The sequence below is a fragment of the Dermacentor albipictus genome, chromosome 7, assembly GCF_038994185.2.
Source record: "Dermacentor albipictus isolate Rhodes 1998 colony chromosome 7, USDA_Dalb.pri_finalv2, whole genome shotgun sequence".
NCBI classification, from domain to species: domain Eukaryota; kingdom Metazoa; phylum Arthropoda; class Arachnida; order Ixodida; family Ixodidae; genus Dermacentor; species Dermacentor albipictus.
Genome location: NC_091827.1, coordinates 125,033,107 through 125,053,614, shown reverse-complemented (window position 1 = coordinate 125,053,614; position 20,508 = coordinate 125,033,107). Strand labels below are relative to the sequence as shown.

General features: G+C 46.5%; 1 protein-coding gene across 1 annotated transcript in view; it reads left to right on the top strand.

The window, feature by feature from the left end:
• norpA (no receptor potential A) overlaps positions 1–20,508 on the top strand; it is a 317,605-nt gene that overhangs the window by 135,095 nt on the left and 162,002 nt on the right. The window contains exons 12-13 of the mRNA XM_070522685.1: positions 8,547–8,866; positions 11,605–11,698. Of these exons, the coding sequence (XP_070378786.1) occupies positions 8,547–8,866; positions 11,605–11,698 (414 nt within the window). The remainder of the gene's footprint in view (positions 1–8,546; positions 8,867–11,604; positions 11,699–20,508) is intronic.

Here is a 20,508-nt window from a genome sequence, read left to right as displayed (position 1 = left end):
AGCAAGACCAACATCAGCAGGACCACATATGCAAGGACAACCGAGAAAACAAAGTGAACGGTAAATTGTTCCAATAAGCAAACCATAAACCAAGACACAAGTGAAGAAATGATAACAAGGCAATATGCAGCTATGAGAAATTTAATGATAAGAAAGATTTTAACTCTGAACAGGTTTTACATTGATTAATGCTCGTAGGGAGCCCTCACAGAGCTGAAGTGTGCGGGAAAAACAAATTGCAGAAAACATCAGGGTAAGCACATATTTCAAGAAATTTATAATCATGATCACATCGCTGAATGACATAGTGGGGAGGCAAAATGTACAGTTCTTTGTTTATTCCGGTGACACCAAAGTATATCTGGAAAGAAAGTTGCAGTTTTGCGGTCAATCGATGATGCGCTAATGATTTCCAGCTTAGATTTTCTTAATATGCCAGCACTTATTACAGCTCAAGTCTAGTTTGTGAAAGTCTGGAAAATATATATTTATTTGTTTATTTATTCAGAATACCCCTAAAGGCCCTCTCGCAGGAGGGTATTACATAGGGGGGGGGGGGGGATGCAGTAACGCATACAGATGTAATAAGTCAGTAATAAGTTGAAAAAGAAATTGGGAACTGATAAACAATAATCACAAAAGATAATACAAGACCAATAAGATTATTGTAGTAGTAATAATTATCAGAAAAAAAAGAGAATACGAATTACAAACACACCAAAAATGGAGGGTAATCTTGGTCATAGAAAGCACTCAGACCATTAATGTATAAAAAATCAGAAAACAATACAACATGTAAACTTAAAAGGAAAAGGCAACACACCGCAATAAAAATAGGAACAATAACCATAAAAATATGCATGTTACATAGAGGACAAGAACATCTTTAACATCATTCGTAGTGGAAAATGGGGAGGGGGGGAGGAGGTGGGGGGCATGACACAAGAAAGGTTTACACACTTTCATTAAGGACTAGAAGTTTCTAGAATTCATTTATATCGGCGACGGTTGCGATGTGTGATGCCAAGCTATTCCACTCGGTTATAGTGCGCGGTATGAACGATCTGGCATGAGTTAGTGTGCGACACGTGAAGCGTTCGATTTTAAAAGGGTGATCATGGCGGGGAAAGATGGCAGGGGGTGGCTTAAAGAAGTCCTCGCGAAGGGATGCATGATGGTAGAGCTTATGAAGAAGTGATAAGCAAGCGGTTTTACGGCGACATGATAACACCTGCAGTTCAGCATGATTCTGCAATGAAGTGACGCTGGTGTGACGTGAGTAATCCGAAAAAATAAAACGCACAGCACGGTTCTGCAGGGCTTCGATGTTTTTAATAGTGTAGTCTTGATCGGGATCCCAAATGGCTGAGGCATATTCTATTTTAGGATGGATTAAAGTGATATAAGCCAGTTTACTTAAGTGCGATGGGGTGTGTTTCAAGTTACGTTTAAGAAACCCAAGTGAGCGGTTTGCTGAAGCAAAGGTGACGTTAATATGGTAATGCCAGGAAAGGTCAGACTGAAAGTTAACTCCAAGATATTTGTACATGGTTGTAAGTTCCACTGAAGTATTATTTAGCAAGTAAGATGTTGGAATGCGAGAAGCTTTCTTAGTGAAAGACATCAACTTAGTTTTTGAAGGATTTAGTGTCATTAGCCAAGCTGTGCACCACGAAATTAAGGAGTCAAGGTAAGATTGCAGAGATTGGCGGTCAGCTTCAGAAGAGATGTTGCGGTAAATAACACAATCGTCAGCAAATAGCCCAACTCTAGATTTGAGGTAGGAGGGTAAGTCATTCATATAAATTAGGAAAAGCAATGGACCGAGCACACTTCCTTAAGGAACACCGGATGAGACTGGGACGAAGGGAGAGTCAAAGTTATTGACTGATGTGAACTGTTGTCTCTTAGAGAGGAAGGCTTGCACCCATGCCAGAACAAGTGGGTGAATATTAAGTTGTCTAATTTTACTAAGAGCCGGTAGTGAGGAACTCGATCGAACGCTTTTGAGAAGTCAAGGAATATGGCGTCAATTTGGATGCCGGCGTCCTATGATGAGTGTAAAGCCTGAGTAAATTCTGCAAGTTGTGCTTCACATGAGAAGCCCTTGCGAAAACCGTGCTGGTATTTGAAGATGATATTGTGTTCCTCTAAATAAGTAATTACTTGTGAGTGTATAATGTGTTCCAAGAGTGTACAGATGGTACTAGTTAAAGATTTAGGTCTGTGGTTAAGTGGGGCAAGCGATCCCCTGATTTAAATATGGGCACTACTTTTGCTATTAGCCAGTCCTGAGGAATGGTGCCTGACGATAGTGATAGAGAGAAGATGGCTGCCGAGCAACGATAGATACCAGAAGAAATATGTTTAAGTATTTTGTTGTTGAAGCCATTATGATCAGATGCAGATGAAGTTTTTAATTTTCCAAGTAGACATAAAATGCCACCTTTGTCAATTATTATTTCAGTCATATTAATACCGGAAACAACATCAATGTTAGGGCATGTAGTAATATCCTCAAGAGTAAAAACTGTTGAGAATGAATCATTTAATAACTTAGCACATTCGGATTAAGTAACAGGAGAACCATTGGTATTAGCAAGAGTTACATCAGGGTGGTTGCTGGGATTTATTGTGCGCCAAAAGCGCCGAGGGTTATTTATTAGCAAAGATGACAAATCACGACTGAAAAAGTGACGACGAGTAGTTTTTAAAAGCTGTTGATATTCCTTGTCATACTTTTTATAGCGACACCACGAAGCCGATAATCTGTTTTTGTCTGCCATTCTGAAAAGTCATTTCTTTTTATTATTAGGTCGACGTAATTGCTGATTGAACCATAGAGAAATGTTACTTGTTTTGATGGTCATAACTGGAATGTATTTGTCAATTAAGTTTGAAAGAGTATTTTTAAAAAGGTTCCAGTTATCTTCAATGGAACGTGACAATCATCATCATCATCAGCCTAGTTACGCCCACTGCAGGGCAAAGGCCTCTCCCATACTTCTCCAACTACCCCGGTCATGTACTAATTGTGGCCATGTTGTCCCTGCAAACGTCTTAATGTCATCCGCCCACCTAACTTTCTGCTGCCCTCTGCTACACTTCCCTTCCCTTGGAATCCAGTCCGTAACCCTTAGTGACCCATCGGTTATCTTCCCTCCTCATTACATGTCCGGCCCATGCCCATTTCTTTTTCTTGATTTCAACTAAGATGTAATTTACCCACGTTTGTTGCCTCACCCAATCTGCTCTTTTCTTATCCCTTAACGTTACACCCATCATTCTTCTTTCCATAGCTACGGTGGCTGTGGCACGGTGGCATAGCTACATATGGCTCATCTACACCCTGATTCCGTAATGCCTCCATGACCGCTGAGGTTTCGACTGAATCAAACGCTTTCTTGTAATCAATGAAAGCTATATATAAGGGTTGGTTATATTCAGCACATTTTTCTATCACCTGATTGATAGTGTGAATATGGTCTATTGTTGAGTAGCCTTTACGGAATCCTGCCTGGTCCTTTGGTTGACAGAAGTCTAAGGTGTTCCTGATTCTATTTGCGATGACCTTAGTAAATACTTTGTAGGCAACGGACAGTAAGCTGATCGGTCTATAATTTTTCAAGTCTTTGGCGTCCCCTTTCTTGTGGATTAGGATTATGTTAGCGTTCTTCCAAGATTCCGGTACGCTCGAGGTTATGAGGCATTGCGTATACAGGGTGGCCAGTTTCTCTAGAACAATCTGACCACCATCCTTCAACAAATCTGCTGTTACCTGATCCTACCCAGCTGCCTTCCCCCTTTGCATAGCTCCTAAGGCTTTCTTTACTTCTTCTGGCGTTACCTGTAGGATTTCGAATTTCTCTAGGCTATTCTCTCTTCCACTAAGTGGGCATCTAAAAAATGTTCCATGAAATGGGATAATTCAATACATATTGCATCAAAATTGGCTTGCTTATAACACCTTATACACTTTCCAGCAACTCTCTTTTTGTTGAGTGAACTAGTTAAGCTCCCAGTAATTATGTCATGGTCAGAAAGACCATCGAGATGACCTATGTCAGTAAACAGGTCAGGTCGAGAAGTTAAAATTAGGTCAATAATGTTTGCGCATGTGCTCGAGCAATGTGTAGGTTTTTCGATGAGCTGGCACAATGAAAAATCAAGGCAAGAATCAAGAAATTCCTGTGCCTGAGTATCGTTGGCTGAAACGGATAGTGTAGACCATTGAATATTGGGATAGTTGAAGTCTCCAAAGATTATAAGAATTGCATTTGGAAACCTCCCACATATTTCAACAACAACGCGATGAAATTCACTTCCGAAGGTCGCATTCATGTCCGGGGGGCGATAAAAAACACCAACAATGAGATCAGTGGAACCAAGCTTCAGGGACACAAATAAATACGCTTTCAAGAAATGAGTTAACAAAGATAGGTATAGCAATGAAATCTTTAGAAATTCCAATAAGCACACCCCTGCCTCTTCGATCCTTTATATCGCAGCGAAAGAAGTTAAAATCTACTTGACTGACAAGAATATTATTATCAGAAACAGTATCGTTCAGCCACGTTTATGTTAGTGCAATGATGGAAGGCGAACTTGAGTCGATAATTGAAGATAGTTCAACACTTTTAGAAAGAACACTTCCGATATTAGTGTAGAAGAAAGAGACCTTTCCGTCTGAACGAGATGGGATGGTTACATGGGCTTGACACTTAAAAGGGGCATGTCACGTAGGTGGGGTCATTGCTGAGCGTGTGTCGGTGCGTGGTACACACATCGCGCAATTAGAAGTTGTGTCCCAAATGTAAGTGTCGTTGTTTAGGCACTGCCTGTCAAAAATAAGATGCACCCAATCACCTTCCTTCCTTAGTGTTTTCGAAAACTGCAATAACTTCCTGCGTTTGTCCCGCACAGCCTCAGAATAGTCCCGTGCGACACTGAAGGGCGTATTTTGTAGTTTGAAGCCTTTGCTCAGAATGGTTTCGACTTCTTTGTCATTAAAAAGTTTAGCGACGATGGGGTGCTTTTTAACTGAGGAGGAGCAACCTATGCGGGGAGCCCTGGCTAGTGACGAAATCGAAAAGTCAAGTCGGTTCATGCAGAAGTCACGCACAAGATGTTCGGATGATTCCCCATGTTTCAAATTGTTCCCCGTCATCAATTCCATAGAATATTACGCTTGACCTTCGGGAACGATTTTCCAAGTCGTCAATTTTGGCTTGAAGGTCTGAGAGGTCTGATGAAGGTCTGATATTGTCCCGGCGTGACAGGTTTTCCACCTCATCAGATTTTGAAGTGAGTTTAGTGATAGATTCCCTAAGTGAGACAATTTCGGAGTTAAGCTTGTCATACATTGCACTACAATCAACAGCTCCTGAAGAAGATTCGAGCGAAGATACACGTGTTTCAAGGGCTTCGACGCGGGAATCAAAAGATTCCTTGATATTGGCAATGTCACGTGCAATTTGTTTCTGACGAGCCAACAATTACGCGAGAAGATTAGCCATCTCTGGAGGGGAACTAATGGAGCACTGACTGCTATTTGTAGTAGTGTTATTAGCCTCGCTTGACTTTGATGTACTTGCTGAAGGCACACCTCTAGGTCCAGGGTTAAAGGGACACTAAAGCGAAACAATAAATCAGCTTAGACTAATGAAGCATTGTTTCAGAACCCTGCAGGCAGACATTTCAAAAAAATTGTTTGATTATTAGATGAGAAAACGAAAGTCCAAGTATGAGTATTTGAATTTCGTGCCAAAACCCCAGCGCCGGAATGTCAGCGTGACGTCAGGGATTCCAAAGTATGTTTTCGCATTTGGACCGCGTTGCCTTAATAAAGGTTCCCGAAACTTGCCATGTTTATTATTTGGTTTCTTTAGAACACAATGTAGTCAATCTGTACCGCTATATATAAATAGTAGGACCTAGAAGATGCCATGAAAATCCAAGACGTCACAGCCCCCAGGTGCGGGAACATAAGTAGGCGTCGCCACCCGTATTTCGTTCTTGCACTTTTTCTGGCTTACCAAACGTCTTGTCGTTGTAAGAGTGGTGTTTTCGGTGTTGTAGAACGGTAATTTACTGATGCTGAAGAAATCATTTTTCACTTTAGTGTCCCTTTAAGTTCAACATCCCCACTCAAGAGAAGGCTATCGGTAACAGTGCAAAATGTGAAAGCAGCAAGTAACAACACTGTTCTGGCAGAACAGCAGCAGCAAAAAGCAGTCATCAGAACGGTAGCTATAGGCACCATGAATATAACATACCTGTGTGAAAAACAGGCAGTGTTTAAGCAACATTCCAGCGTCGCGGCTGTACTGCCGCCCACTGAAGGAAGGTGCTGTTGCGAAGACCTTTATATCATCCGGTGTAGACGGCGCTGACTGCAGCTTAACGGTGATTGGTAGAACGACGATGACATCAGCCAGAAGCGAAGCACGTGGGAGGCCGTCGGCAAAGCCAAGGGGCATGCCAGGGCTATCACCAACAGGAGTGACAGGGCTGTCCATGGGCACACCATCGACCGCATCCATGTGCCAGTGAAAAGGAAGCGCAGAATATAAGGCAGCGTCCCCGCAGAAGAATCTATGGAAGCATCCCAAGAACTTTGTGAAAAACAGGCAGTGTTTAAGCAACATTCCGGCGTCGCTGTTGTACTGCCCACTCTATATATACAGTATCTTTCATCAATAGAATTTCTGTTGAATAGAATCAATTCCTTTTTTTCTGCGGAAACTAAAGAATTAGTTACGTTCTGTTGTACTGAATGCCAATGAGATTCTTACTTTAATAGTGGACCTGTTTTTGCTGCAATCTTTTATTTATTGCATAGAAAGTTGGGCTTTCCAGTTTTTCTTTGAACTAAAGAAAGGGTTATCCCAATTTTGCGACAGGTGGATTATCGTTAGGCCAATGTGCATAACAAACGAAAGGACCCTGCATCACATGCCCTAATCACTTCTCCAAGCATATCCGGCCCCAACAGTTACGAGCAGGTGCCATATACCACGTTTCATTGTCAGGTTTGATGGGATTTGCCACCTGTCAAAGATTTTAAAATTTGGAAAGTCCCGTCAAGTTCACTTGATGCTCCCCACCTCTTTGTTCATCCGCAGTCTGTACAAATGCATGCAACCAGCCATGCTGCTTTTGAGCCTGCCATGCACATCAAATGCGAGTCTTGTGATGGATTGCTTGAAGAGACAACAAGAGACAGATGTGCATCTCTGTGCAACGAGAGATAGCTGCACAGTGTGTCCCAAAGATGGTGGCCGTGAACAACTCTGTTGCCATCCTGTGCACTCAGCTTCATTTGCAACGCAGTTTGTCGGCTTTCCGAGCATTGCACAGCTGCTGCAAATAGATCTGGATCGATTTGGCACCAAACTGTAACTTATGCCCAATGAGGCAGCGCCAATTAGGCCTAATGGCCTAGGCAGTGTGGCTGTGATGAAAATTCGCCACTGGCTGGTGGTGTAATGGGCCACAAGCCGTCACAGAGTGCTTGCCATTAATATGTTGTACGGGTGCCTCATCAGGGATCAGTCTTGAGATCACCTGTGCGGGCAAGATTGATGGCTGTTGAAGTGGCATGAAGTTCGGCGCTGCATATCCAACAGAATCTGTGAGCCTATCGGCAACTAATCAGCCTGATCTTCACGCATGCTTTTGCACTTAACGAAATATGCGCTGCTTTTGTTGCTGTTCGTTCTGTCCATATCGCATTATCGTTTCGACCAGTCCTGTCGACCCAGACGAACCTTGTATCGGTGGAGGTGGACCTGGCCGATGCGGCAAAGTAGAGTAAAGTGGAAGCAAAAAAAAGTATTGTTCTTTGTTCCATTTGGGCAAAAGTTAAGGCTACCCTCAGTAACAGCATGCCTGTCACAAACAAATTAATTTCTTGCTAACGTGTTTAGAGCAGATGTGAAACTGACTACAGTCCCTCCACAACCATAGAGTAAAGCTGGACCTAGCCATGGCATTGTTCCATTTTTCACATTTGCTGTTTTACGGTCTCTGTGTTCTGACTGTGCTGTCTGTGCTGATTCATAGAGTCCAGCACCTTCGTCCTCAACTTGTCTGTGCAGCCATGCGCCTGAATTTGACAGGCAAATTCTGCGTAATTTGTTGACACTCCATCACTCGCTGTTATGGAAGTTCAAATGGTGCATTGTAAGCTGTTTGTCTACAGACAGCATGGTAACGCACATGTGGATTGGCGATTGAAGATGATGTTTATTTTGTTCCCGTTTTTTAATTTAAAGAAGTATAGGTGGCACAAATAGTAGCTACAAATTTAGATGATCCCTGCACACACATGCCTTTCTTAGAAGAACAGTCTCACTCAGTTGAAAGCTGCCCATATCTTGCGCCTTTTGGTTATGTCTTCACTGTTTGGTAGAGTCAGCAGCTGTGTACAGATCAAATGAAAGGATGAAATTTATTTAGTTATTGTATACGTTCTCAATGTCTGAAATGCAAGAAAGGGCAGGAAGTGCAGCCTGCAATGCTCTGGTATGCTTTTGTCTATGCAGAAGCAACGCGACCCACGGCTAAATGAGATCCTGCACCCGTTCTACGATGAGCGGAGGGCACGGGAGATTGTCACTGCCCACGAGGCCAACCCCGACAATGTGCGGGAGGGTCGGCTCAGCCAGGGGGGCCTGGTGCGCTACCTCATGTCGGATCAGAATGCGCCCGTGTTTCTCGATCGGCTCGACATGTACATGGAGATGGACCAGCCGTTGTCCCACTACTACATCAACTCCTCCCACAACACCTACCTCACGGGGAGGCAGTTTGGAGGCAAGTCCTCCGTGGAGATGTACCGGCAGGTGCTCCTAGCAGGATGCAGGTTCGTGCTCCTGAATTCTGCTCATCTTGGGTGAGGAAGGAGGTATGGAAAAGATGTTGCAAAAAAATAAAACAAATGAATGAGTCCTGTGACTTCCATGCACAGATAGTATGCCTCATTGCAAATGAAGGTATATTGAAGCAGCGCGATGGTACGAGCGCAAGAAAACAACTGCGATGGGACTAGCACTGACTGCCAGCTTTAATCTGTTGGAAGAAGCACCAGCCATTTATAGTCTGACGTAAAAACAACAAGGAACACCATTTAAATTGACAAGCATGCACACAAGTAGCACTACAGGTACAGGTGTTTATCCAGAATAAATGTATCTTGATTTGATAGGCCAAATGATGCTCCACTGACAAGCTTATGTTTTGCTTTTGCAAAACATAAACAGCAAGTGCCTACAAATTCTTTTTTTTTCTTTCTTTAGTTTTTGCATGTTTCTGGAACCTGGTGCTGCTAAACAGTGGAGTGCGTGCACATCTGTTACAATGAACAGCTGCCATACCGTTTTTTTTTTTTTTTGCACTGTTTTTGTACTGTCTTGCTCTGTCGTGAAAAAGTTGCCCGATTTGTCCAATATGTATCTTTTGAACAGCTTAAAGGTATGTGTGCATTTATGATTTTTTATTACATTGCATAGTTTTTGAAGTTTCCAAGGAGCGGAGAATACTAAGGTGACTTAATGTCGACTGGTGACTTTCTTTAGATTGTGAGAAAGCCTGTGAACACACTGTATAGCATGTACTGGTCTTTTTTTTTCCTTGTCGTGCTTTTGCAAAAAGTAAAGAAGTGCACAAGCAAAGAAATAAGCCAGCTGGCAGTTGGCAGTTAGGTGACTGCCATAGCACAGGATGGAGGCTGGATGAGTAGTGGCAGGTTTTTCCTAGGCTGGCTTTTGTGGCAAAGGACGGGGCCCAAACTGGCAGCGGGAACCTGCCCAGGTACCACAATGCACCGTCGCAGTACTTTGGGGAAGGAGAGTCAGTGCATTGCCGGTGGGTCCCCTTTTCGGGCCAGGTCTTCGAGCCACCCACCACTGTCTCCAGAGCAGCAGTTGGAGATGCGCCCACACTTCTCGAACACCACGTCAATCCCTGACCTGCATCTTGATCACATTCTCTTTCTCTCCTCTTTGTCTCCTGTTGTCTTTTCGTTCTCTTCTTTTTTCCTTCTGCATACAGCAAGACCTCGTTGATTTGAATTCGATGAGACCGAAAGAAATGTCAGAATTAACGGAATGTCGAGTTATAAAGGGTATCAAGAAAACAATAAACAAATGCTTACTAGGTCAGCATGCTTTTATTTACTGAATGAATGAATGAGCAAATCGTGTTTGTTTTTATTTTGAACGAAAGCAGTGCGGAAGCTGCAATTCTTGTCATCTCATGACTGATTGCCTTTAGCAGCAGCGAAGGCCTCGTGACTTCCTTCACAGCACAGCCGCGGCGCACGCCTTCATCTGAGACATGTTTTTTATTACCGCACGCACATCCTGATTATCTTTTCACCAGTGAGCTAGTTGCCAACAGATCGTCCATCCATCGTGACGTACCCATTGCTCTTCATTGCTCTTTAACACTGCGCTTTGTACAGAATTAAAACGAAACAACCGTTTGCCGCAACCACTGGGACAAAACCACAGCTGCTATCGATATGATCATGGACAGCAGTCTTGCAATTATGAAGGCATGCTGCTGACCCGTGCACCCATTGAAAACGAAACTACTGCTTGCCACAACCGCTGTGTATGAAACAATGGTGCCTATCGAAGTGATCCTGGATGGCGACTCCATGTGTTATGTGCATCGGTAAACGCAAGAATAAGGGCCCTAAAGGCATGAAGCAGGGCACAAGGCGTTCCGGCATTGTTGTCATTCACATACGACTCGTCCGCTCCGTGTCAATTGGATGCTATTGCCATTGCTGCTCTTTTGCGTCACACATTTGCGGTGCTTCACACTCGTCGAGCTCCGAGAGTTGTCCGAATTAACCAATGTGCCACCAAGTACGTCTGAATAATTAGACTTTTATTGCATTAAATAATGTGTACACTTGCCAGGATCAGAGGACGAGTCCGAATTACCTGATTTTCTGAATTCATGTTGTCTAATTAATAAGGTTTTAGTGCATATCCTAGAATATTTTAATCGTTTTTCTTTGTCTTTTCTCGTTATAATTTCCCAAATCACCTGAATACATGACACTCACCTTACTCCAAAAGGCCACTGGGGCTGTCCTTTCTTGCAGCACCAAACACTGAATTCCCACTGGCACCATAGCAATAATCACCAACTAATTTTCACAAACACTCACCTCTTTCTTTTGTCCTTCCTAAAGCATCCTATTTAATTTTCTTCTTGCTTTTTTCTATAAATGCATGAATTCAAACCATTTCTCTCTGAATTCTTGCCCATGAAGGGGCAAAAAGTAGGTGGCAGTTTTTCTTGCAAACAATTCCGTATTCAAATATCATTCATCACTTAACTTTTCTCACCATTATTTGACATCTGGTTTGAATTCAACTCAAGCTTAAACAGGGACTGCAGTAAAGACACATGCATATTTGCATGTATATAAAAAGTACAGTTTGATTTGTGCGCAGTGATGACAACTGTATATTGGTTACCTGATACACATTGAGTTCTGCTACTTTCCGCTAACTTTGTGCTGAAAGAGCCTTGCCTCGGAGGAGTGTGTTCCGTTTTCAGTAACCACAACTTGCTGTGGTGCAGGTGCGTGGAGCTTGACTGCTGGGATGGCAAAGGCGAGGACGAGGAGCCCATCATCACACATGGCAAGGCCATGTGCACCGACATCCTCTTCAAGGTGTGTGCTTAGCTCGAAATTATGAACTGAACACAGCTTACTCTGGCACAGATTTAACGCACCTGAAAGCAGTTCTGTCCAAATGCTTGACAATGCGGGTCTTGTGTTGTATTCAACATGTGCAAACAACTTGCAGTTCCCTGCACTCTTGACACTTCCAAGTGATAATTTTTGCTAACACTAGGAGCATGGTTATAGAATGAACTTTGTTGACAAAGTGGCTGCAGAAATATTGAAGTTTGGAATATTGAACAATTGCGGTGTGATATATTTGCAAACAGTGAACTGTACACCAATGCCTTTGGACACTTTCAACAGACAAAGTTGTCATGTTGCCTTCATCCTTAAGGCTGATACCCTGTTTGCGTATGAATATGACTGAAAGCAAATTAACTTGTCATTAAAGGAATCATTTATCGATATCACACTAGCTGCCTGACAGGGCTGGTGCTCTGATTTGTTTATTCTTATACTGATGAAACCTGCAATAACAAAATCGCCAAGGAACGTGAAAGAATTCACTCTCCTCTTGTGCGCCACATGCTGTAAGTGCAAGGGAAAGCATGCGAGGGTGAGCCAAGACGCCTGGTGGCTTTATGCACAACGTCATTCCACGCATTGTGCACTTGGCTTGGAAGGGGAGGGGGGGATCGATGGAGGGGATGGGAGAGCTTTGCAGGCTTTGCTTTGTTCCGATAGATATGTACCAAAAATATTGTCAACATGGCATGAAACAGGAGCTTTGGTCACTAACTCTCAAATTAAACAAAATGAATCTTTCTCGTCATTGAAATTTAAGAAATATTTACGGCCCGTTTTGGGTAAGAAAAGTTAATTGCAACTATACTTATTTGTTATCATAAGAAAATGTTAATGCAGTGGAGTAAAGTGCCGATTTTACCGACTGTTATGTTCAGGTCTAGCTGTACAATATTTGATTGTAAAGTGGAATGTCTTTAATTTGAACTCGTTTAATTTGAACTTACAATTTATTCGAATTGATACTGTGATCCTGTCAAAATTACATATATTTAAATGTGCAAGAACACTTGGTAATTAGAATGCATAAGCATTTGCAACAATTAGTTCGACGATACTATGCCACCGACTATGCTCTAAGCAGAGCACCAACTTGCACAGCGGCATTTCTGGCCGAGCGACATGCCGGCTGCTGCTTCTATCCCCCATTGTAAGTACCATATTTTGGCGTGTATAACTCGCACCGATATTTTTTAAAGTCGGGGTGCAGTTTAAATGCAAATTTTGCCTTACAGTGTGGCTTCACAACAGTAAAAATTGTGCATAGAGGTTGGTTTCATGGCAGCCTGTGCCACACTGCAGTAAAGCCACAGTTCTGGAACTTATCACTCATGTGTGAGCTCTTAAGCACATGTGCCATCTAACACAGCACTGCGCGTAAGTCCTTCATTCTGTAACAAGCATGTGACGCCCCCTCGGGCATAATCTTCGTTGGCCCGCCAGGCTCAGTGGTTTGCCAGGCTCGGTAGGCAACATTGGTCACCGCATAAATAAACACAGACGAGCACAGCTGCTCGGCGGTAAGTCATTGTTCATCACCACCGTGCTGCGTAGCGTCTGTCTAACGGAGAGTGCCTTGAGCCCTCCCTCGTGCACGAACCCGGGTGGATCATGACACTGCCGACGAGGATCCACGGATCATCCCACACCACTGCGAGCGGTGAAACACTGCCCCCCCCCCCCCCGTTGCTGCCACCATGCCGCTGTACGATAGGCTCGAGCCGTTCAAGGGAGATGGGTCCACCTGGACAGTTTACGACGAACAAGTCCACGTGTTCTCCTGGGCAAATGACACACCCGAGGCCAAACAGCGAGACATTTTCCTGGCTTGCTGCTGGACCTGCGTGTTCAGTCTCCTGCTCGACCTTCTCAAGCCAGCCACGCTGCACGTTAAGGGTCTGGGTGAGCTGCTCACCATATTGCGCTCTCATTTCAAACCAGCGACGTCCACACTAATGGAGCGTTTCCGATTCAACAACCGGAGCCGCCGGGAAGGAGAGACCCTCGGGCAGTTCGTCGCTGCGTTTTCGGCGACCAGCTGGACTTGCTGCTTCGGGACTGTTTCGCCTGCGGCATCAACAACCCCGCCATGCAGACGCGACTCCAGGAGCTTCCCAACCCCAGGCTGGACGATGCCGTGAAGGCAGAGCTCGCAATGGAAGCTGCCGGAAAGGAAGCCGGCGAGATTGCCCATGTGACTGGCTCACCATCGGCGGAAGCGGCAGTCAACAAGTTGGCGACAGAGGGCAGCACCTGCGGCCGCTGTCGTGGTGCCCACTCCCCCTCACAGTGCCAGTTTTCTCAAGCACAATGCTTCATGTGCGGGAAAACTGGGCACCTGGCGCATGTATGCCGAAGGGGGAGGACGAACAGTGGACAGCAGCAGCAGCCTGGTTCCAACTCAGGTACCACACAAGCCCGTGGCCAGGGTAGCCGTCGCAAGGGTACGTGGCGGGGGTGTGTGGCAGCAGGCTCAAGTTCTTCCGCGGCCAGGCTCCACGTTGTGGCACAGCACCCGCCGATTTTCGACATGTGGCACACAGGCTTTGTTCCATCGTCTGTGCCGCCGTACATTCTGACCGTCGAAGTCTGTGGGCACCCCATTTCCACAGAACTGGACACAGGGGCCTGCGTGTCAGTAATGGCCGGGAAACTCTTCAAGCGTACCTTCCTCAGCGTGTCCATCTAGGCTTCAGGCTTGGTGCTGCGCAGCTACTCCAAGCAGCTCTCCCGGGTCCAGAGTCAGGCACAGGTCAGCATTCACTTTGGTGACAGGGAAGCAACCCTTCCCCTTTACTTAACTAAGGGGTTGTCGCCGACGCTGCTGAGCCGAAACTGGATTCACGCACTGGGTGTTCGTCTGGCAGAATACCAGGAAGCCAGCTTGCATGTGGTGACAAATGTCCCCAGCCTCCTGACCGAGTCCAAGTGCCTGTTCCAGCCAGGGGTAGGCACATTCGCCGGCATGACGGCTGGCATCTATGTACCTGAGGGAGCCCAGCCACGTTTTTTCAAGCCTCGCCCTCTGCTGTTCGCCCGGAAAGACGGGGTCACCCAGGAGCTGCAACCGATACAGCGAGAGGGCATCCTGGTACCTGTCAAGCCATCTGAATGGGCCGCTCCCATCATACCAGTCCTCAAACGAGACGGCAGTGTCAAGATCTGTGGGGATTTCAAGGTTACCGGAAACCCCGTCGCTACTGTCAAGAATTACCCGCTGCCCCGGATTGAAGATCTCTGGTCAGCATTCTCCGGTTGACAGAAGTTTACCAAGCTTGACCTCAGAGATGCTTACCAGCAGCTGGTGCTCCAGGATGCCTCCCTGAATTATGTCACAATATCGACAACTTTGGTGCTCTTCCAGTACACACACTTGCCGTTTGGCGTGCCCTCAGCCCCAGCCATATTTCAGAGGGAGATGGACAACCTCTTCAGGGGCATGAGGTGTGTGGCGGTGTACTTGGACGACATCCTGGTTACTGGCAGCAACGACGGGGACCACCTGCCGAACCTGCACAACGTCCTGGCACGACTGCAGAACGCCGGTTTCAAGCTTAAGCTGGAAAAGTGCATTTTCCTCGCCCCCAGTGTTGAGTATTTGTGACATATTTCCGAGGCTCACCTAGCCCCGGCTCCCCGCATAGCCTAAGCCCCAGAACAAGGAGGAGCTTCAAAGCTACCTCGGCCTCGTCAACTTCTACAGGAGTTTCCTGCCAAACCTGTCTGAGCATGTGCAGTCGCTTCATCTGCTTCAAGATGGTCAGCAACGACTCTGGAAGAAGGAGCAGGACCAGGCTTTTCAGTGCAGCAAGGAGCTAATCAGCAAGGCTCCAGTGCTGGTACACTTCGATCCTGCCAAGCCTGTCGTCCTGATCGTAGATGCGTCGCCGTACGGCGTGGGAGCTGTCCTGGCGCACCGAGACAAAGATGACCAGGAATGCCTCTGTCGTTTGCTTCTTGTCGGCTTCATGCAGCAGAGTAACGCTACAGCCAGCTGGACAAGGAAGGCCGGGCCCTCATGTTCGGTGTCGAACGCTTCCACCAGTATCTGTGGGGCTGAAAGTTCGAGGCAGTCACGGACCACAAGCCACTGTTGGGGCTGCTAGGGCCTGACAAGGCAGTTCCTGTGCAGACATCACCTCGAATGGTACACTGGGCCTTGAGGCTGGCAGCTTACAGTTAACAGCTGGTTTACCATCCGGGAAAGGACCTGGGACCTGCTGATGCCCTGAGCCGCCTGACCCTGCGAGAGGTGCCTGATGCTGTTCCGGAACCAGCTGAAGTGTTCATGCTGGAGCACGCGTTCCCGGAGGTACTCTCCAGATCTGCGGTATCCCAAGCGACCAGCCGGGACCCAGTCCTGTCTCACCATCATCATCATCATCATCAGCCTGGTTACGCCCACTGCAGAGCAATGGCCTCTCCCATACTTCTCCAACTACCCCGGTCATGTACTACCGTAAAAACCCGCGTATAATACGAACCCGAATATAATACGAGGTGAAATTTCTGGGACGAGAAATGGAAAAAAAAAGGTTTACCCGCGTATAATACGAGTGAGAGAAACTCGGGGAAAACATTTATTGAAATCGGACTCAGCACTTCATTCACTGTCGTCCTCCGCTGCGCTTTCATCGGACAATTCCTTGTCTGACATATCCTCCCAGAGGTACTCGTCCTCGGTGCCATCGAGCGCGTTCGAGATCCCGCACTTCTTGAAAGCGCGACGCACAAGGTCTTCTGGGATGCTCGCCCATGCGTCCACGATCCACTTGCACAGCGTGGCTGGCGATGCCCGCTTCAGCCGCCCAGTTGGCGTCACTGCAGGTTCACCTGACCGCATCCACTCTGCGTAGCACCGCTTCACCGCGTCCTTGAAAGGCTTGTTGACGCAAACATCTAGAGGCTGCAGCTGAGACGTCATCCCACCAGGGATAACGACGAGTTCAGTATTACAATCACGCAACAGCTTCTTCACCGAGTCGGCCAAATGGCCACGAAACGCGTCCAGCACGAGGATGGACGGGAACGACAACAGTGCACCGGGCCGCCTACACCAAACGGACTTTATCCAGTCGAGCACAAGACTCTCATTCATCCACCCTTTCTCATGGCATTTAACGATGACATTTTTCGGCAGCTCACCTTTCGGCATTGTCTTGCGCTTGAAGACGACATAGGGCGGGAGCTTGCGGCCGTCTGCCGTGCATGACAACATGACGGTAACACGCGTCTTCTCGTTCCCAGTGGACCGGACACAAACTTGTTTCGAGCCCTTTTCGTGCACGGTGAGGGGCGATGGCATGTCCAGATAAACTGGTGTTTGGTCAGCATTGCCGATTTGCCCTAGCTGAAAGTTCTTCAACTGGCGCAACGAAATAACGCGGCGCTGGAAAGCCACCAGTAACTCTTCAAACGATTCCGGCAGCTTTTGTGAAATTGAAGTTCTCCGGCGCAATGAAAATCCTGCACGGCACATATACCGATAAACCCAATGCTTGCTTGCTTTGAAGGTGGAGCTCGTTAGGCCTTTTTCTCTCGCAAGCTCCCTGGCTTTTGCCTGCATGAGCTCCACGCTCACAGCAAGATGCGCGGCTCGCTGTTCTCGGACGAATTCCGTCAGTTTGAGTTCAATTTCAGGGAATGCCCCATTCTTCGGGCCGCGAAAGCTTCTTCGCTTTCCGCTGCACTCGAAAAGTGCTTCTTTTTGCCGTCGCCATCCGCGGATACTTCCCTCGGTGACGCCAAACTGCCTCCCGGCCGCACTGTTGCCGATTTCCTCTGCCGCTAAAATCACATTTCGCTTGAAAGCTGCCGAGTACTGCTTCCGTGCCCCCGACATCGTGCTCCTTCACTAAAAACGATGCACTTCGCGAAGCGCGGTTAACACGTGAACTGCCAAGGTCCGCACTCAACCAAGGAGGCATTGACTCAACAAAGAAAGAAACGATGCCGTAGCCACGCTGCAATAGCGAAGGCAAGCCGTAGCCAGGCAGCAATAACAAAGCCAAGTCGTAGCCATGCAGATATTACGAAGCCAAGCCGTAGCCACAGAGCAATAACGAAACCAAAACTTCGAGCCGAACTTTGAAATTTTTGTCCGGATCCGCATATAGTACGAGGCGGAAATTTGGGACGCTAATAACAGGAAAAAAACCTCGTACTATACGCGGGTTTTTACGGTAATTGTGGCTCTGTTATACCTGCAAACTTCTGAATCTCATCTGCCCACCTAACTTTTTGTCACCCCCCTGGTACACTTCCCTTCCCTTGGAATCCAGTCCGTAACCCTTAATGACCATCAGTTATCTTCCTTCCTCATTATATGTCCTGCACATGCCCATTTCTTTTTCTTGATTTCAACTAAGATGTCATTAACTCGTGTTTGTTCCCTCACCCAATCTGCTCTTTTCTTATCCCTTAACATTACACCCATCATTCTTCTTTCCATAGCTCGTTGCGTCGTCCTCAATTTATGTAGGACCCTTTTCGTAAGCCGAGGGCATCCTTCATTCTTCAGGCAAATGATGGCTTTTTCAGCTGCAGCCGCTATTTTGAGCCTGTCCTCGCCATCATAATGAGCGCCAAAGAAACGGCGCAGCAGCTCTGCCGCATCCAACGCTTGTGCGGGCGTTGGTATGTCGGGTTCGGCAATATTAAGCTCCGGGCTGTCGTCAACACATTCGTCACTGTCGTCATTAGGCACCCCTGTCATGGCGCGCACAATTCCCGTCTCCGCCACCACATCGGCATGAGGCAGGCCGGAATCAATTGGCGATCGTGCTTGCCAGTACAGCCATTCAAGCAGCCTTTAGCATCTCGAATGCCCGGTACAAGTCGATCGTGGACTCGCGCTTCATGTTCCTATTAAGCAGAATCCGGACGATCACACGCTTGCGGTAGCCATACTTAAAAGGACACTAAAGTGAAAAATGATTTCTTCTGCATCAGTAAATTACCGTTCTACAACACCAAAAACATTACTCTTACAACAATAAGACGTTTGGTAAGCCAGAAAAAGTGCAAGTACGAAACACGGGTGGCGACGCCTACTTATGTTCCCGCACCTGGGGGCTGTGACGTCTTGGATTTTGATGACATTTTCTAGGGCCTACTAATTATATATAGTGGTACAGATTGCCTACATTGTGTTCTAAAGGAACCAAGTATTAAACATGGCAAGTTTCGGGAACCTTTATTCACCCAAAGCGGCCCAAATGCAAAAATATACTTTGGAATCCCAGACGTCACGCTGACATACCGGCGCTGGGGTTTCGGCGCGAAATTTAAATACTGATGCTTGGACCTTCATTTTCTCATCTAATAATCAAACTATTTTTTTGAAATGACTGCCTGAAGGGTTCTCAAACTATGCTTCATTAGTCTAAACTCATTTATTGTTTCGCTTTAGTGTCCCTTTAAAGTTCATGATAACTCCTTGGTCAAGGGGTTGCACAACTGCAGTGCAGTTTGGTGTTAAGAAGCATAGCTCGATGTTTTTGAGTACAGCAGCACTGTGGTGGGCCATGCAGTTGTCCAGTACGAGGCATATCTTCCAGTTCAGCTTGCCCAGCCACTCGTCCCACTCTCGCAGCCATTGTGCAAAAATTTCTGTCATCATGCAAGCCTTACAGTTGCACACATAACTCACTTGGAGCTTTCGTTTGCCTTTGAAGCATCGTGGGGACGCACTTTTGCCGACCACGAGTGCCGGCACCTTTTCGGACCCATCCATGTTGGCACAAAGCAACACTGTTACGCAGACCTTACTCTGCTTACCGCCCTGGCAGCGTTCACCTTTGAGGGCCAAGGTTTTTTGCGGTAACATCTGGTAGAACAGGGCTGTCTCATCCGCGTTGAATTCTTGGCACTGTATTTTTCTAGCAGCTGTCCGACGTTTGTTTCCACCCACACCACTGCAGCTTCGCGGTGACATACTGCGCTTCCTTGCTGACAGCCCTGCCAACGATGTCGTGGCGCTCCTTGAAACGCTGCAGCCAGGGGACACTCGCCACAAAATCCTCGTGCCCCATGATGCACGCAAAACCCCTCGCTTTGCACTGCAACAGTGCCCCACTCACATGAGTGCCGCTTGTTCTTGCGTCCAAAAACCACTTGATGACCGCCTTCTCTGCGGCTTCAAAAGCGGGGGCTCGCAGCATCTTTCTGTCACCTCTTACGCCACGTGCGGCAGCACTGGTGACAGCTTCTTTGCTGCTCGAAATCATTGATAACAGCTCAACACTATGCCTAAATAGTTGGCCGCTTTTTTCTTCTTCACACCGGACTTGACTTTCAGCATAACCACCTTCTGCTCGATTGATATCGTTTTGCGCTTCTGTTTGCTGTCGTCCATCTCCTTTCTGGCGGCGGGGAACTCGCACTATCGAACAGATCGAAATACTGATATCGTTGATGCGCATGGAGGTAACGTCAAGCAACAACTAAACTGCAGTCAGTGCTGCCCCACACACGCAGTGGAAGAGCGGGCGGGTCCACCAGTAAATGCTCGTTGTGGAAAAAAATTGCCGACGATTACGTTACATCCTAATGCGAAAGCTATTTGGGCTTTTCTATATATTACTGAGGCAAATAATTCGAGCAAGACATGTATTGACAGTCATAACTTTTTATTCTTCACTTCAAGAAACACTCCACTCCGAGTTATTGATTGTCATAAAGGTAGCTTTGTGGTCGGAGAAATAGATAGATATATGCTAGACTTGCTGCACCAATGCCTGGTTTGGCATAGCGCACCTCTGAATTCTGGC